At 55.2% G+C, this 15,318-nt stretch overlaps 3 protein-coding genes across 3 annotated transcripts; 1 reads left to right on the top strand and 2 right to left on the bottom strand.

The window, feature by feature from the left end:
• Window positions 1–650: 650 nt before the first annotated feature.
• On the bottom strand, window positions 651–3,300 carry PIGX (phosphatidylinositol glycan anchor biosynthesis class X). Its single transcript, XM_057380979.1, has 4 exons — window positions 3,221–3,300; window positions 2,536–2,599; window positions 1,990–2,122; window positions 651–1,158 (listed from the first exon to the last, which is right to left on the bottom strand). Exons 1-4 carry the CDS (start codon window positions 3,285–3,287, stop codon window positions 871–873), a joined length of 552 nt encoding a protein of 183 aa, XP_057236962.1. The 5' UTR covers window positions 3,288–3,300; the 3' UTR covers window positions 651–870.
• Window positions 3,301–3,449: 149 nt separating this feature from the next.
• Window positions 3,450–5,947, top strand: CEP19 (centrosomal protein 19). The gene is made up of 3 exons (XM_057380983.1): window positions 3,450–3,571; window positions 4,978–5,145; window positions 5,434–5,947. Exons 1-3 carry the CDS (start codon window positions 3,463–3,465, stop codon window positions 5,793–5,795), a joined length of 639 nt encoding a protein of 212 aa, XP_057236966.1. The 5' UTR covers window positions 3,450–3,462; the 3' UTR covers window positions 5,796–5,947.
• A 3,601-nt stretch (window positions 5,948–9,548) lies between these two features.
• NRROS (negative regulator of reactive oxygen species) lies at window positions 9,549–13,506 on the bottom strand. Its single transcript, XM_057380994.1, has 4 exons — window positions 13,320–13,506; window positions 12,606–12,716; window positions 12,044–12,167; window positions 9,549–11,829 (listed from the first exon to the last, which is right to left on the bottom strand). Exons 3-4 carry the CDS (start codon window positions 12,149–12,151, stop codon window positions 9,871–9,873), a joined length of 2,067 nt encoding a protein of 688 aa, XP_057236977.1. The 5' UTR covers window positions 12,152–12,167; window positions 12,606–12,716; window positions 13,320–13,506; the 3' UTR covers window positions 9,549–9,870.
• Between the last annotated feature and the right edge of the window lie 1,812 nt (window positions 13,507–15,318).

Raw genomic sequence — 15,318 nt, 5'->3', positions numbered from 1 at the left:
ATCTCACCTGTGTGGTATCTTGCCCCTTCTGTCCTTGACAGGACAAAGAATTCCTGGTAGATCCCTCAACTTGAGCCATGTAGTTAGAATTTTGCCAAAAATAARTAATTAATTCTTCCATTTCTCTTCTTGGCCTCCTGTCAGCACATAAAAGATCTCCCTTCCAATACTTTAAATCCTTTCCCATTAATAACAAACATTTTCCTGTTCATAAGTAGTAAATGTGACAGAAAACCGGGAAGATTTCACCCTCCTTTAAGTGACCAGGTAGTCTTGTCTGTCCCTATGCTTAACCCAGAAAATCAAACTACACTCAATTGCTCAACTGATGCACAAGTGAAGAAAAAGGAGTGGAAAATCAGTAGTGCACTTGACTTAGAAGGAGTGATTTTGTGAAGGGACAGAAAATTTGTAACAAAAATATAGGATTTCATAATTCACTTAACTTAAGATATTCATTGTCAGTGCATATCAGGTTCTACTTTCATCAGTCTGAGACTCTGACCACTCCAAGTTTTGGGCACAGCTTCCTACAGTCCCCCTTCATTTAAAGGGAGAGCGTTAGGAAGCATCTGAACACTCTGATTACTCCAAATAGGTGACGGTGGATATTAAATACACACTGCACAGCCCCAGCTGCCAAGGGAAATGCAGAGCAGGGGCCTTGGCCAAACCAGGCCCTACTGGGATAGTGACAAACATGGGTCRTGATAACTGCCATGGCTTCCAGCAGGAAGAGCTGCACAGGGGTACAATGGCAGCAGCACAACACAGAGCAGTCTCTGACAAACCCCTGCCTTTGGCCAGGCAGCAGCACAGAGTGAGGAACACAATGAGATCTTTATCAAGGCCATGCTTTCTCCTCATGTACTACAGAGAGCTCTGTCTCACACAGAACAGACTCCAAGCCCTGGATTGCCCAAGAACATCAATGAGAATCTCACCGTGGCAGCAGCAGAGCAGCACTTCTGGGCTCTCCAGAACAACCAAGGCTTCCCGTGTCCCCTCGGCCGGCCGGTGGTACCGCGCGTGCACGGGCACGGCAGCTCGGAAACAGCGGGGGCAGCGCCCGTCCGGCTCCAGGAACAGCAGCAGAACAACATCCCTGGCCAAGTACTCAGGAGCCTCCACATCAACGACATCAGGAGTTAACACTGCCTGCAAGCAGGGAGAGATACAGGCGTGGCTGCGATTGGAATCAATACAAGGAAGGAAAAACATTTCAYCCATTCTGTTTTCTAACACYGAKCTTGATTCTGTGGTCAGGAAGATCMAGTCGGAAATTCCAGCCTTAAACTGTTCCAAAATACCTTTCCAAGACCCCTCCAGTGAGTGATTCCCACATGTGAAAAGCTTACAGTGTCACTGTGCCTACAGCCAAACCTGCGAGGTGTCAGCTCAATGATGTGTGTGCAAGCAAGGCCAGGTCTGCACCTCAGTCATCCCAAGGGCAATAACACTACTTTAGTTAGATCTTCATTTTCCACCTTGCTACTCCTCTGAAGCCTTAGAATCCATTTTTCAGCCAAATTAAGCACCTAAAGAGATCGAAGCCACAGCCTTTGCACATTTCTCTACCCAAAATGTGAAGCAAAAAATAGTAAAGCAGGACAGAAAGCTGGGATGAAAAGCTGGGAAGCTGCTCAGTCAAAATGCACAAGGTGTGACTTAGAACCCACCAGCACCTCTCTGGGGGTTTCCCTTCCACCTTCTCACCCCAGACCCTTTTACCACAGCTGCTCACCTGGGGCTCAGAGAGGAGCAGCAGCTCCCTGCTGCATCAGCTGTGTGTGAGAATATCAGCAGCACAGGGCCAGGGGATGCTGCACGAGCTGAGCTACAAGGAGACACTGGGAAGGTGACACTGTTTGGCACCTCCTTCCAGGAATTAATCCCCTTGGTTCAACAAGCCAGATAATGACCAGATATCACAACTCCCCCAGTCCTTATCTGAGCCAGTGCCACGTCTCCTGGCACTGGGGCCATTACCTTTGTTAGATTGTGCAGCTGCAGCGTCGCCAGCTCGTAGGGATCCACGTAGATTCCCGGTGGAAGACGCGTTCTAGCTGCCACTGCACATCCTCCTGCATCYTCCCCGAGCTCTACCTGCACCAGCAGGTCCCTTCAAACAGGAACAGAAGCAAAACATTTATACCCACGCYTCAAAAGTCGGCACAAGACCCCCCGGAGACATTTCCCAGATGAGATGAGAGGCAACTCTCACACTGTGCGCAACTAATTCAGATCACACTTCCCCATCCAGCCATGCTCTCCTTCACCCCAAACTCCACAACCGTGACCAAAAGGAAGTTTCACTTCTTTGTTAAYGTCTCAGAACTACCAATGGCCTCCACAAAAGTTTTAGAAAGGGGCATCCTATTCTCCCTCCACTAGAATTTGTTAATCCCTTGATCCTGTTAATACATTCTGGATACATGCCCCAGGGAGTTGGTACAACTACACATGAAAAGAAGCTTTCTCCCACAGAAAATCACGTGGCATGCTATGCTGATGGAGGGGAGGGTGAGGACTCACCTGTGAAACCCCTCTTTCAGGAGCTCCTGTGTGACAGTGGTGTCCCGACAGGCCGCCTGCACATCTAAGGTGACACAGAGMCAACAGTGTAACAGCACAATGATCACAGGGACAGAGAGCTTCAGCAAGTGAAGTTTTATAACTCACGGACGCCTCATCGGCAAAACTGCTCCCAGCAGAAGGGAAGCAGTATTTGGCTGTGATCGAAAAGAAGATGTTTCTTGGTTCATACTGAGCCATACTTCCCAAATTCAGAGTCACAGGATTTGGGCTGGAAGGGACCTTAAAGCCCATCTTGTTCCAACCCTCTGCCATGGGCAAGGACACCTCCCCAAGACCAGGGTGTTACAGGTCTGTCCTTGAACTCTTCCAGGGATCCAGGAGCAGCCACAGCTTCTCTGGCCATCCTGTGCCAGGGCCTCCGCACTCTCACAGTTCCCTGACAATAACCCATCTATCCTCTGGCAGTAGGAAGCAATTCTCCCTCGTTCTGTCACTCCAGGCCCTTGTCCAAAGTCCCTCTCCAGCTCTCCTGGAGCCCCTTTAGGCACAGGATTGGGCTCTAAGGACTCCCTGGAGCCTTCTCTTCTCCAGGCGRAACAACCCCAGCTCTCCCAGCCTGTCTSCAGAGCAGAGGGGAGGGTCCCGCCATCCCTCCCTGGCCAGCTGCCCCGCGGACACTCACGGAGGGCGCAGAGCAGCGCACCCAGCCCGGCCCCGAGCCGCACCGGCTGCCACCGCCCGCCCGCCATGGCGCCCTGCTCCACACCGCCCGCGCGGGCTGCCCKCAGCGCCGCCTGAACGCGCGGGGCCCGTCCGCCCCCTGCTCCGCGGCACCGCATCCCGCAGGCGCTCGCTGGGCAGCCCAAAGGGGGCCTTCGGCAGAGGGGGCCTTTGCCGCTGGGTCCCGGCGGCGCCGCCGTAGCCATGGCAACCGCTGTGRGAGGCGGGACCGGCCCGCGGGAGGAGCAGCAGCAGGAGCAGGAGGAGGAAAAAGAGGAAGCGGAGTACGGGGCACTGTCTTGCGCATCCCGAGGTGAGGGGACGGGCGAGAGTACARCAGGGACATGGAACTCATGGAGCGGGGCCAGCGGACATGAGGAAGGGCCCTGGAGCGTCTCCCTGCCCAGGAAAGGCTGAGGGAGCCGAGGCTGTTGAGCCTCGAGTGGGGCCCCCAGCCCAGAGGGGTTCCCAACCCTGGGTGTCCCTGAGTGTCCCTGGGTGTCCCTAGGTGTCCCTGAGTGTCCCTGTGTGTCCCTGGGTGTCCGTGTGTGTCCCTGGGTGTCCCTGTGTGCAGGGAGGGCTCCAAGCAGGGCCCAGGCTCTGCTCCGGGGTGGAGGGATCCAGTGATGGCACCCGAGGGATGGGCAGGGACTGAGCCCAGCGAGCTCCCCCTGCACAGGAGGCAGAATTTTCCACGGCAATGACCAAGCCCTGAAAAGAGACCAGAAAGGGTGTGGAGTCTCCTCCCTGGAGATATTCCAGAGCTGTCCGGACACACTCCTGTGCCCTGTGCTCTGGGATGCCCTGCTGGAGCAGGGAGGTGGCACCAGGTGAGCCACTGTGGTCCCTTCCAGCCTGGCCCATTCTGGGATTACGGGAGAGCAGAAGGGACCAACTCCGCCCTGCCCCACTGCCCTTTGTGCTTCGGGCCTCGGCCGCGCCCCTCGGGCCGCTCGGGCGGCGGAAAAGCGGCTCTGAAGGGCACCGGGCGCTGGAACGGCCATAAAACCCACCCGGCTGTGCTGCTGGACCGCTGGAAGCTGTGCCTCACGCCAGCAGTGGAGGGCTCAGCCCGGGTTACCGACAGATCCTCTTCACCGCAGATCCAAATCGCTGCTCACGTTTGTATTTCTCATCTTTGTAGAATCCCAGAATGGTTTGGGTTAGAGAGACCTTAAAGCTCCTCTTGTTCACCCCCTGGTATGGGCAGGGACACCTTCCACTACACCACATTTCTCCAAACCCATCAACCTGGCCTTGGAAATTTTCACTACTAAGGATATTACTACAATTTTAAACTCTTTCCTATGAGATTTTTTACAAAGGAAGAATAGTTTCCAATTCCACCTCAAAGTGGCTTTAGAACATTAATGTGATTTTTGGTGATTTGGAGAAATACCTTGATTTTTTGGGGGGTAAAATATGTTATTTTGCCTTGTGGCAGTCTGTAGGGCACTTGGAGATCACTTTCACGTTTGACATATTCTCATATGTTTAAAACAAAATGAAAAGTAACACATGTACTCAGTGCTGTCCACTAATCTGGGAAACAGGATCTGCAGCAGATTCAGATTTTTTAAGTCTCCTCTAATTTAACTTAATTTCATAATTTCATTTCCCCTGTGCTGTAAGGTCCATTCTGGGACTTTAAATTCTGTGATTTTGCTCAAAAACAGTGAGAGGCTCTGACAGTTATTTTCCTTTTTCCCTGTTTTCCAGGGAGCCCTGCTGTTGCTGAGGACTCTGATGACGCCAYGATGACTTTCAGTGCACAGAAGTGTGGGGTCTGCTTCCAGCCCCCATCCATCATCCTCATCTACAGAGACAACAGCCAGGATAAAACTCGCCAGCGCATCATGCCTGTCAGGAATTTCTCCAGGTACTCAGGTGAGGTGCATTCGTTCCTGTCTGGTCCCCTCCAGGCACGTGGAGAGGAGCTCACTGCACTGTAACAGCATTGTTAGTAACCACTGAGTATCCTCTTAGCAGCATGCAGGGAGGGGCTGTTTTGGGGTAATGTTGCCTTCCCAAGGAGCCCAAGGCCACATCTCAACCTAAGCAGTGGCTCTCTGAGCCTGGAGCATTTGGGGAGAGCCCTTGGGAGGGTTTGAGAGAAGATGTGTCTGGGGAAAGAGGTTTGTTGCAGCTGCAGRTGCTCATGTTGGCTCTCCCCAGACTGCAGCAGGGCTGCTGAGCAGCTGAAGAACAACCCTCGGCACAAGGCCTACCTGGAAGGGGTCYCTCTGCGTCAGCTCCAGAAGCTCTACAGTTTGCTGAGAGGTCACTTGGAAGGACAGAGCCTGGCTGAGAGCTTGGAAAAGTTTCGGCAGGAAGAGACCATTGACCCAGAGGAGGATATGAACAAACTGGATGACAAGGAACTAGCTAAAAGGAAGAGCATCATGGATGAGCTCTTCGAAAAGAACAGGAAGAAGAAGGATGACCCCGACTTCATTTACAACATTGAGGTGGAGTTCCCACAGGATGAGCAGCTGGAGTCCTGTGGCTGGGACTTGGAGTCAGATGAAGAAATCTGATTCCAGACAAAGATGTCCTGGATGGGCAGTCCAGAGAGAAATCTCAGCATCCCAGCAGAGAGAACAATGCCATCGTGCACRTTCTGCCCCACAGAATTGAATCACATTGGCTCAGCAGAACCTGAGGGGTCACAGCAATCCCAGGCTTAAGTGAGCTTAAGTTGAAGCTTTAAGTTTCATTTGAGTTGAAGAAGCCAGACTTGATTAAATGGAAACTGGGCAGCTGAAATTGTTGGGTGGTTTTAGTCTTTTGCTACATAAAAGAATTTTGAATTATTTAATCTTTCTTTTTTTTACATTTCAGTCAGCTTTGGCTGAAAATGAAGCATTAAGTATTCATGTCCTGAAGACACTGTTAAAGCTGTACTGTACAAACAGGGTGATTATTATTGACTGCTGGGAAGTTAAATATGTATCAGTCATTCTGGATAAATCAACTCTGCATTGAGGATGTTACTCTCACATTTCCCTAGCGYTGCTTAAATCTCCAGCTTTAGCTTACATAAAAACAAATCCTTACATTTAAGAAAAGGAATATCTTGAAAATTAATTCGTCTTGAAAGTACTTTTGAAAACATGATGATYTCAAATTGCTGCAATGGGATGGTTGGTTCCTTACACTGCTGGATGATGCTTCCTCATAAGTTCTCAGTTCTGGGAAAATGAGGTTAAAGAATCCAAAAAGAACGGAATGGTGGAAGGTCAAAGACTGGGGGTGGTTCTAGAGTAAAACAAAACCTTTATTCATCCCACTGAAGGTTTTAATCCTTCTGTCTGCCTCAGCTGGTCTGTGCTAGATCTGTCCTACTCTCGTGTAAGAACTGGAGGACTAAGATTAGGATTCTTTGGGAAATTTTACAGCTCCAAAAGCTTCCTGGGTTTTGGCTTTCTGAACCCARGCAGCTGTGAGGGCTGTGGGTGAAATTTGGGTCTTCATCCCAAATTGAGGGGCATCAGCAAACTGCTGCCTGAGATAACTAAGAGGAGTGACTGGAGAGCAGCTGGAGGAGCTGTCCTTCTACCCCCAAAACTTTCAGAGCTGTGAGAAACATRGAACAAGTGTCAGTTAAACCACAATGCTTTGCCATCACTAGACAGGACAAGGGARCTCATCTTGGCCAAGGGGGTCTTCAGTTAGGAGAGAAATGGAAGCTGATGCCTCACTTGCCAAAATTAAAAAAAATCTAAAGGCTGACTCAGCGCTCCTAGGACCGGAAAGGGTGTGCAGGGGTCTGGCACAGGCCTTGTCTCAACAATTGCAACATAACAGYACAGAAAGATCTCCCACTTGGGAGGGAGGGGGGCTGTGGAGACCTCTCCTCCACTCCCAACCTGCCCCAGCTTCCTCCCAGCTGGGCTCAGAGGACGTGGCCTGTGTCCAGCTCCGGGCATGGCCTCCTCACCAGTGAGGGCTGCCTGAGGCCAAACGAGTGCCTGGATCCTGAGTATCTCACCAGTCCATTCCTCCAGCCCACCCCATTCCTTCAGCAGAGAACCCCACTGGTCCTCCCAGTTTGGGATCCTCTGTGAACCGACAGGAAGGCGCTTCACAGCCACCTTTAGATCACACATAAAGACATGAAATGGGRCAGATCCCAAAACAGCCCCCTCAGCAGCCTCCTCATAGAGCACATCCTACTGATTACAGCCCTCTGCACTTCATTCCCMCTGATCCTCACCTGCCTGGCTGCCCATCCATCCGTTTGGGAAGATTCTAACTACATGATCTATCCATTCCATCCTGAGGAAAGCAGGTTGGGCAGGTGGGACTCACCCTCAGCAGTCCATGCTGACTCCTTYCAGCCAGCCTCTTTTTCTATAAATGTGCTCCAAACAATGAAAATKATCTTCATGGTTTTCCCAACATGAAGGTGACTGCCCTGAAGCTCCCTGGGGTATCCTTTTGGCTGTTACTCAAACTGGGTGGGACCTTGGTTTCTCTAAYCACCGAGGCCCTTCCCAGATCACCATGGCCTTGCCAAGATGGTGAGASCAGCTTTATAAGGACATCCACTGCTCTGAAARTGTAATCTCCTTTTGTTGCCCTGAYATCTTGTTCACATCACAGCTCCAGGTGAGCCTTGGCTTTCYATGCACTGTGATGAGAGAATGTTGAGTATCCCCATCAGCTCTATACAATTAAAAGCACCCACTTTCATCCATGTCTTGAGTAGTGCAAGGTGGCCAGGATTTTCCCTGTGTATTCTCCCACAGCTGCACCCTGCCCCCCATGCTGGATGGAGCAGCAGCTTTGGCTGGTGGTGGGGAGGGGACACATCCCTGCTCCGAGCCCAGCCCCAGCCCCAGGGAGAGGGGAGGGGAGCTCCAGGGGCACCCACTCTCCCTGACAGCGGGGAGACACCAGAACGCATCTGGGGGACAGTGCAGGGGTGTATTTATAGGTCACTGCTGTCCCCCAGGGTGCAGCTTACGGGCAGAAGGGCTGAAAGAGGCTGAGGGATTCCCCAGTTGGGGCTCAGTTTGGTTTTGGCTATTTCAGTCTAAAATTGGGGCAGAAAGCGGCCATTTCTGAGCCAGATCTGACAGCTCAGTTTCCATAGCCTTTACTGCACTCGGCTCCAGTGGAACTCCAAGCTGGTCTAGCAGGGTCTGACCCACACCATTTTCCAGCCTTRCACAGCCACACAAGGCTCCCCCACRACCCCAGTCCCCATCCCACACCCTTGTCTGGGAGGGGTTTGATGTGCTGCCAGCCTTGCCTCTGCCTGCATGATCCCCAGCATCCTCCTGGCCCCATGCCAACCTCAGGAATCTCCCTCCATCACCTCCCAGGACAACTCCACTGGGCTTGAGCCCCCAGCACACCCCACATCACCGACTGAGCCTGCCCACACCCAGGCAAGGACAAGCCCAACATTCCCATTCCAACACGGCTGTGCACTTCCCTGCACCCTATTCCCATAAACATGTTTCACTGGAAAAATCCTGATGGTTCCACAGGAATAAAGCTGCTCCAGTTCTCAGCAGGGCTTCCRAGTTAGCACAAACCACCCTCACTTCTCCTTTTCCCCCTCAGTGACCCCCGAGGAACAGAACAGCACTTCCCCAGGTAGCGCTCTGGGAGAGCTGGGGCATGCTGTGCCCAGAGCTGGGTCATGGAAACCCCCTGCACCGCTGGAGCGGGGCTTGCACAACAAGGAGGAAGGATTTCTCTTGTTTCCTTTGTGTGTTTAATCCAACAGTCACTGGAGAAAAATTAATTCATGATAAAGTATCGCCAGGGGATATAATTTACTCTCCTGCTTTTCAATCATTATTTCACRCTGTTGCAAGTTGGGCTGTTTTTTGTGGACTTTTCTAACCCAGACTGTGACTTAGTGAAGAAGCAACACCCCAAAATGTGTCTTTGAGCCTTGCTGACARCACCTATCTTATCAGCACACATACACAGTGCTCACCCGGCACTGCCTGCGAGTTTGGCAGTGCCAGCAAGAGCAGTGTGGAAAGCTGTGGCTGCAGAGACCCTTCTCCACAATGCCCAGGTGATGTTTGCTCCAGCCTGGGGCACTTTGTGGAAGCTGGCTGCAGATATGGAGGACATTTTGAGTTTGCTACAGGTGGGAATAAATAAAAGGAACTGCCTGAAGGGGGGAAAAAACAGCACTGGAGAAAACGGTCAGATTCCCAGAATGGTCTGGGTTGGAAGAAACCTTAAAAACCCATCTGGTTACAACCCYTGCCATGGGCAGGRACACTTTCCTCTAGACCAGATTGCTCCAAGCCTYRTCCAKCCGGGCCTTGAAYGCATCCAGGGATGGGGTATCCACAGATTTCCTGGGCAGCCTGTCCTTTCAGCCAAGTGGCTGTTCGATGTCGTGTCCACTCAGCTCTTGCTAACACCAGCTGAAGGTTTCTGCTGAAGACATGTTCCTTGAGGATCCCCAGTGCTCCATCACCAGACACAGCCCTTCATGCTTTGGGTAGCACTAGGGCAGGAATGGCAGCTCTCCYAGCACCTCCATCAGGTTTCCATCTTGACCACCTCGGAGGTCACCTGTAATCCTGACCACCCTCTCCTATTGACCATTCCTGAGCCCTTCCTCCTCCTCAGCCATCAGTAAGGGCTGGACACCCCACACCGAGTTTTCACCATTTTCAGCAGCTTCTCCTTGAGCATGAGGAAGACRACCACGAAGGCCACCAGGAGCGTCAGGCAGGTGGGCAGAGCCAGCACCAGGTAGAGCAGCGCCAGGTCGGCCGTCTGCCAGCGACAGCTCTGCAGGACAGACTCAGGCAGCGCGCTGGGGCTCAGCGTGTGGGAGCCATGGCTGCAGGTCACCTCCCGCCCGTCGGGGACACGCAGCCCCTCAGCCTGCTGCAGGGCGTCCCACCAGCCCAGCGTGCAGCAGTTGTAGGGGTTTCGGCTGAGGTAGAGCTCCCGCAGGCTGGTCCCCAGCGGCGCCCGCGCCACGTCCGGCGGCAGCGCCCGGAGGCAGTTGTCCCGCAGGTCCAGGCTGCGCAGCCTCAGCGCGCCCAGCGAGGCGGGGAACGCGGCCAAGGAGTTCCTGGAAAGGTCCAAGCGCACGAGGCTGCTCAGGGCAGAGAAGTCCATGGTGGCAGAGGAGAGGCTGGTGTTCCTCAGAGACAGCACCTGCAGGGTCAGGACGAGGTCCTGCAGCCACGCCAGGTCCCCAGACAGTGCCTGGCGGTTGTCGGAGAGGTCCAGATGCATCAGCGATGTCCCCTGGAAGGGGCGGCCACCCAGCCCCTGCAGACCACAGCCRGCCAAGGAGAGATGGGTCAAGGTCCCCACACCCCTGATGTCCACACAGGAGAGGTGCTCAGCCTCACCTGGCTGGGGACAGAGGTCAACCCGGTTGCGACTGAGGTCCACGGTAGTGATGTTCCTGGTGYGGGTGAAAATCCCGGGAGGAAGCGCCCGCAGCCTGTTGGTGCTGAGGTTGAAGAGCTGCAGGCTGGGCAGGAAGTCCCCGACACCTCCCTTCACCCCCAGCTCCACCAGCTCGTTCTGGCTGAGGTCCAGCTCCGTCAGCATGCCCAAGGAGTCCTCCTCYGACAGCTCAAACACTTCGAGGCAGTTCTGGTTGAGCTTCAGCTGGGTCAGGGAGGGCATCTGGGCCAGGAAATCCTCCGGCAGGCCCCAGACCTGGTTCTGGCTCATGTCCAGGAGGCGCAGGGAGGAGAGGTTGCTGTAGCAGAGGTCRTCCCAGAGCCGGACCGTGGTGATGTTGGTGGTGTTGCCTTGGATGATCAGGAACTGCACGGTGACGTTGGCCAGGGAGGTGCCATTGGGGAGGCGCTGGTAGAAGCTCATCCTGTTGTCCTGCAGCAGCAGGGAGTGCAGCTTGCTGTACCTGGGCAGCACGGGGAAGAACAGGAGGCGGTTGTGGGACAGGTCCAGCACCTCCAGTTCAAAGGGGTCATCGCTTTCCAGGGTCAGGAACCACTCGATGATGTTGTTGCTGGCGTTGAGCACCCTGAGCTGGGTCAGGTCGAACCCCACCAGACACGGGAGGTAGTTGTAAGCTAKGTTGAGCCTCTGCAGCCTCTGCAGCCCTTCAAAAGCTAGGTCAATCTCAAAGATGTAGTTCTTCTCCAGGTTCAGCTCCAGCAGCTGTGTCAGGTTGGTGAAGGTATATGAGTCCAACCTCATGATGATGTTCCTGGCCACCGACAGCGACTCCAATGAAGAGAGGTTGGAGACTAAAACAGACACCATGTCCTCGGTGAGCTGGTTTCCAGCCAGATCCAGCGTCCTCAGGGCTGGCAGGGCAGAAAGAGCAGCTGCTGTCAGCGAGTACTTGGTGAAGAGCAGGTTGTCTGTCAGGGAGAGCACCTGCAGGCCGGGGCTGCTGAGGAAGGCCCCGGGCTCGATGAGCTCCAGCCCATTTCTGGCCACACTGAGGTGCCAGAGCCGGGGGTACAGGAGCAGAGAGGCATTGCCCAGGGCCCGGATAGTGTTGTCATCGAGCAGCAGCTCCTCGGTGTCGCCCCGAAGGTTCCCTGGGACGGAGCTCAGCTGTCTCCCAGTGCAGTCCATGAAGCTCTGCACCTGAAGGAAGAGGATATGTCACACCACCCTGGGAGGCAGGAGGTGAAGAGGGAAAAATCTGGGGAGCAGAGTGAGGATGGAGGAGGTGGCTGTTTGGTTGTAGCCTTGGCACACCAGTCAACCCCTCGGCAGTGGAGAAGGTGTGGGTATGCCTGGGCTCTGCCATGCAGGACCAAGCACTCAGAAGGGTGAGGGTTCACAGGAGAGGACTTACCAGCTCACAGCCCCCAGGAGATGGTGCCCAGGCTGCATCCATCCTGCCTCCCCATCCCGCTGCCAGGAGGAGCAGAAGCAGGGAGAGACCAGGGAGCGGGGCCTCCATCTCAGTGGCGGCACTCCTGTGGAGAGGGACACACGGGTGAGGAGGTCAGAAGCTGCAAACCACTCACCCCAAAAGGCCCAGGTGACCTGGGCCACCACSAGCTGTCCATGGAGAAGGGGCAAAGAGCCCACCCACCCCAGCCCCACTCGTGGGGCTCCCCCAGTTTGAGCCTGAAGGGCGGGGAAGAGCAGGGACGGGGGTGGCAGCTCAGCCCCAGCCAGGGCTGTGCACGTGGGGAAGGCACTGTGGTGCTGCACAGCTGCTCGTGAAGGCCACTGAGCTGCATCCCTCAAGCAGGGTGTCCCCCCAGCAGGGCTCCTGTCCCCTCCTTGGCACCAAACCCTCCCCCAGGGGACACCAACCCAGCCCTCACCAATTCCCCCCAGTGCCCGTCCCTGCTGGGGCACTCCCAGGGAAGAGGGGGCTCTCCAGCAGGAGCTGTCCTGTTCCTGACCTGGTGGGAGCGGAGCTGACGGCATTTGCATCTGGGGAGAAGCTGAAACTCAGGCAAATGAGCAGCGAGGGCTCAGCGAGCGTCGGGCACGCAGCACTTTCACAGCTGCCTCTGTGTGGAGGAGAAACGGGGTTATTTTGGGCAGCCCAGGTAGGCAGAGCCTCACAGCACAGAGGGAGCAGGGCATGTCCCAGGCTGTCCCCTTCCTTGGAAGGGTTGAGCTGGTGTCTTCCTTACTCTGGGGGGATGGAGAGGAAGCCCCCCTTCCCCAGACTGCAGCTGGCACCCAGCACCTTCTGCCCTGTCCAGCCCTGGGTCTCCAGCAGCTCCTCACAGCCAGGCACAATGGCCATGCTGTGTCCTCACTGTACCAAAAGAACATTGGGTTTGGCTCTGGCTCCTGAATCCCTGTGCAGAAACTCAAACTCACCCTTTCCTCCACTCCTTCCTTGGCTTCTTCCAGCACCAGAGGCACCTCCATGCTCCCTCCCGGTGCTCCCTGGAGCCGCTGTGGCAGGAGCTGCCCAGCCAGGAGAGCAGCCCTGGCAGGAAACCCAGAGCCCACATCCAAGGGACGCTTCACACCAGCCCCAGCACCCACAGCTCTTCCAGCGTGGGCATTCACCACGTGTGGCCACCACAGACCCTCAGATTGGCACAGGGGCTCCCCAAAACCCCCACTGAGCTTTCCCCTCAGAGGCATTGGTCACTCACTGCGTGGGACGGCGCGCGGTCCATCCTGCGACCCTGGGGGACTCCTGGGGCCGGGTGTAGGGGTGACCCCGCGAGTCTGTGTGCCACCCACGGGGTCTGTGTGCCACCCACGGGGTCTGTGTGCCACCCCCGGGTCCGTGTGCCACCCCCGGGTCCGTGTGCCACCCGCCCTGTCCCCCAGCACCGATATAGCCTTTGCGGAAGGGGCCAACGGAAGCTGCAGTCACATGGAGGCAGCGAGCGCGGCCCAGTCCTGATCTCAGCACTCACACACGGCTCTGACAAGGAGGAACCACGGGGCACGGGCTGGTGGCAAAGAGCACGGGGGGAACCGGGGACTGCTCTGCACAGCTCCATCGGCAGAGCCCCTGCTCGGGTTTTGGGCCACAGAGGTGCTGGCTGGGGGTGGTTGTGCCCTGCACGGCCATGCCACCACCACAGCCATGCCACCGAYGCTGTGGGGTGGAGAAATGTCACCCCTGTGTGGCACTCGTTCCCACTGTGTCCCTCCAGACCCCTCTGGTCTCCACTGCCCAGCCAAGGGATGTGTGTCCCACAGGGGAAGAAAGAAGGTGCTGCTGTTTCCTGCTGCATCCCAAGCCAAGGCTGGATGTGTCCGGGTGTTGAGTCCCCGACAGCTTTTTTTTTCGGGACGCCAGCACCTGTCCCTTGCATTGTCTGAGTGAGATTTGGGATGCCAGTATACCCCTGCCCCCAGACCTTTGGGTCTCCTGGGTTTGCTGGGGATTTCAGCAAACCTGATGCTGGTCCCTGTGTGAAAGGCAGCAGAAATGGCTTTTCCTGAGGCTGCCAGGAAAMAAAGATCCACATTTCCAAGGCAATATGAGCAGGGAGGTCCCCTTCTGCCTCACCCCATATCTCCCCTTACCCCACATCTCCCCTTTCCCAGGGTCCTCACACACCCCAGCAAATCCAGCCTCTGAGCAGGACAAGTTTGCCCAGATCGGCTTTGCTGGGAAAGCATTCAAAGCTATGGAGAAAGGTTCCAACCCTGTGTGGGATCAGCAGGTCCATTCTCCACATGCCATGTGTTCCATGGCACCAATTCTGCAGAATCAGGAGAGGAACTGTGTGCAGCACACCAGGACCCCCCAAGGCACATCCCAGCTGGGGTCCCCTCTCTCTGCCAGACCATGTAACCCCCAAACTCCTGAAACCAGCACAAATGACCAGGGAGATCATTTTCTTGCCTTCCTCCTAAATTTCATTTCTTCTCTGAAAGGAGGCTGACCTCTCCCACGTCACTCACARAAAAGCCCTGTAGTTTCATTTCCTCCATTTTCAAGGAAGTTTGACGTATAAAATCAAGAAGAAGAAGAGAGAAGCGAGCAGGAGTGGCAGAAGCTCACAGCAGGGCAAAATTCCCATGGCATTGCCCAAGGGCATTGAAAGGCTGAGATCAGCTGATGATCACAAGYCCCTCATTTCAAACCCTCAAAGCCACGAGCCCACCCTCAAACCCCTCACCTGGCGCTTGAGGACACAGGAGATGGCAGGGCTGGAAAAACTGGGGATCCTCAGCTGCGTCCACACTTCTCTTGCTGGATAAGAAGGCTCCTGGGAGTCCTTCTGGTGAGGTTCCTGCTTGTGGTGCCACCACCAAGGCAATGCCCTGATGGCCAAACCAGCTTCCTCCTGCAGCCCAGGAGCTGGGAGAGAAAACCCCCTCTTCATCCCCTGCTTTGCCCCCAGCCCATCTCCAAAGCCAAGCCCGTGTAACCCCCTCCCCAGCAGCACCGTGGGCTGGGACAGCTCCCCATGGCCACCCYGCTGTCCCTGGAAAGCAGCCCCACTCCAGGGCTGACCCCGCAGCTCCACTCTGGGGCATCAGCAGTAGAGCTGCTCTTCACTGTTCCCACATCCTGCAGCCCTATGGGTCTGAGAACAGCCTGAAGCTGCTGCTTGGTCTTCCCTTCCCTTCCCTTCCCTTCCCTTCCCTTCCCTTCCCTTCCCTTCCCTTCCCTTCCCTTCCCTTCCC

The sequence above is a fragment of the Malurus melanocephalus genome, unplaced genomic scaffold (assembly GCF_030028575.1).
Source record: "Malurus melanocephalus ecotype Western Australia unplaced genomic scaffold, MMel_1.1 scaffold_485, whole genome shotgun sequence".
NCBI classification, from domain to species: domain Eukaryota; kingdom Metazoa; phylum Chordata; class Aves; order Passeriformes; family Maluridae; genus Malurus; species Malurus melanocephalus.
The sequence above is the reverse complement of the archived record's forward strand: the minus strand, read 5'-3'. Positions and strand labels throughout refer to the sequence as shown.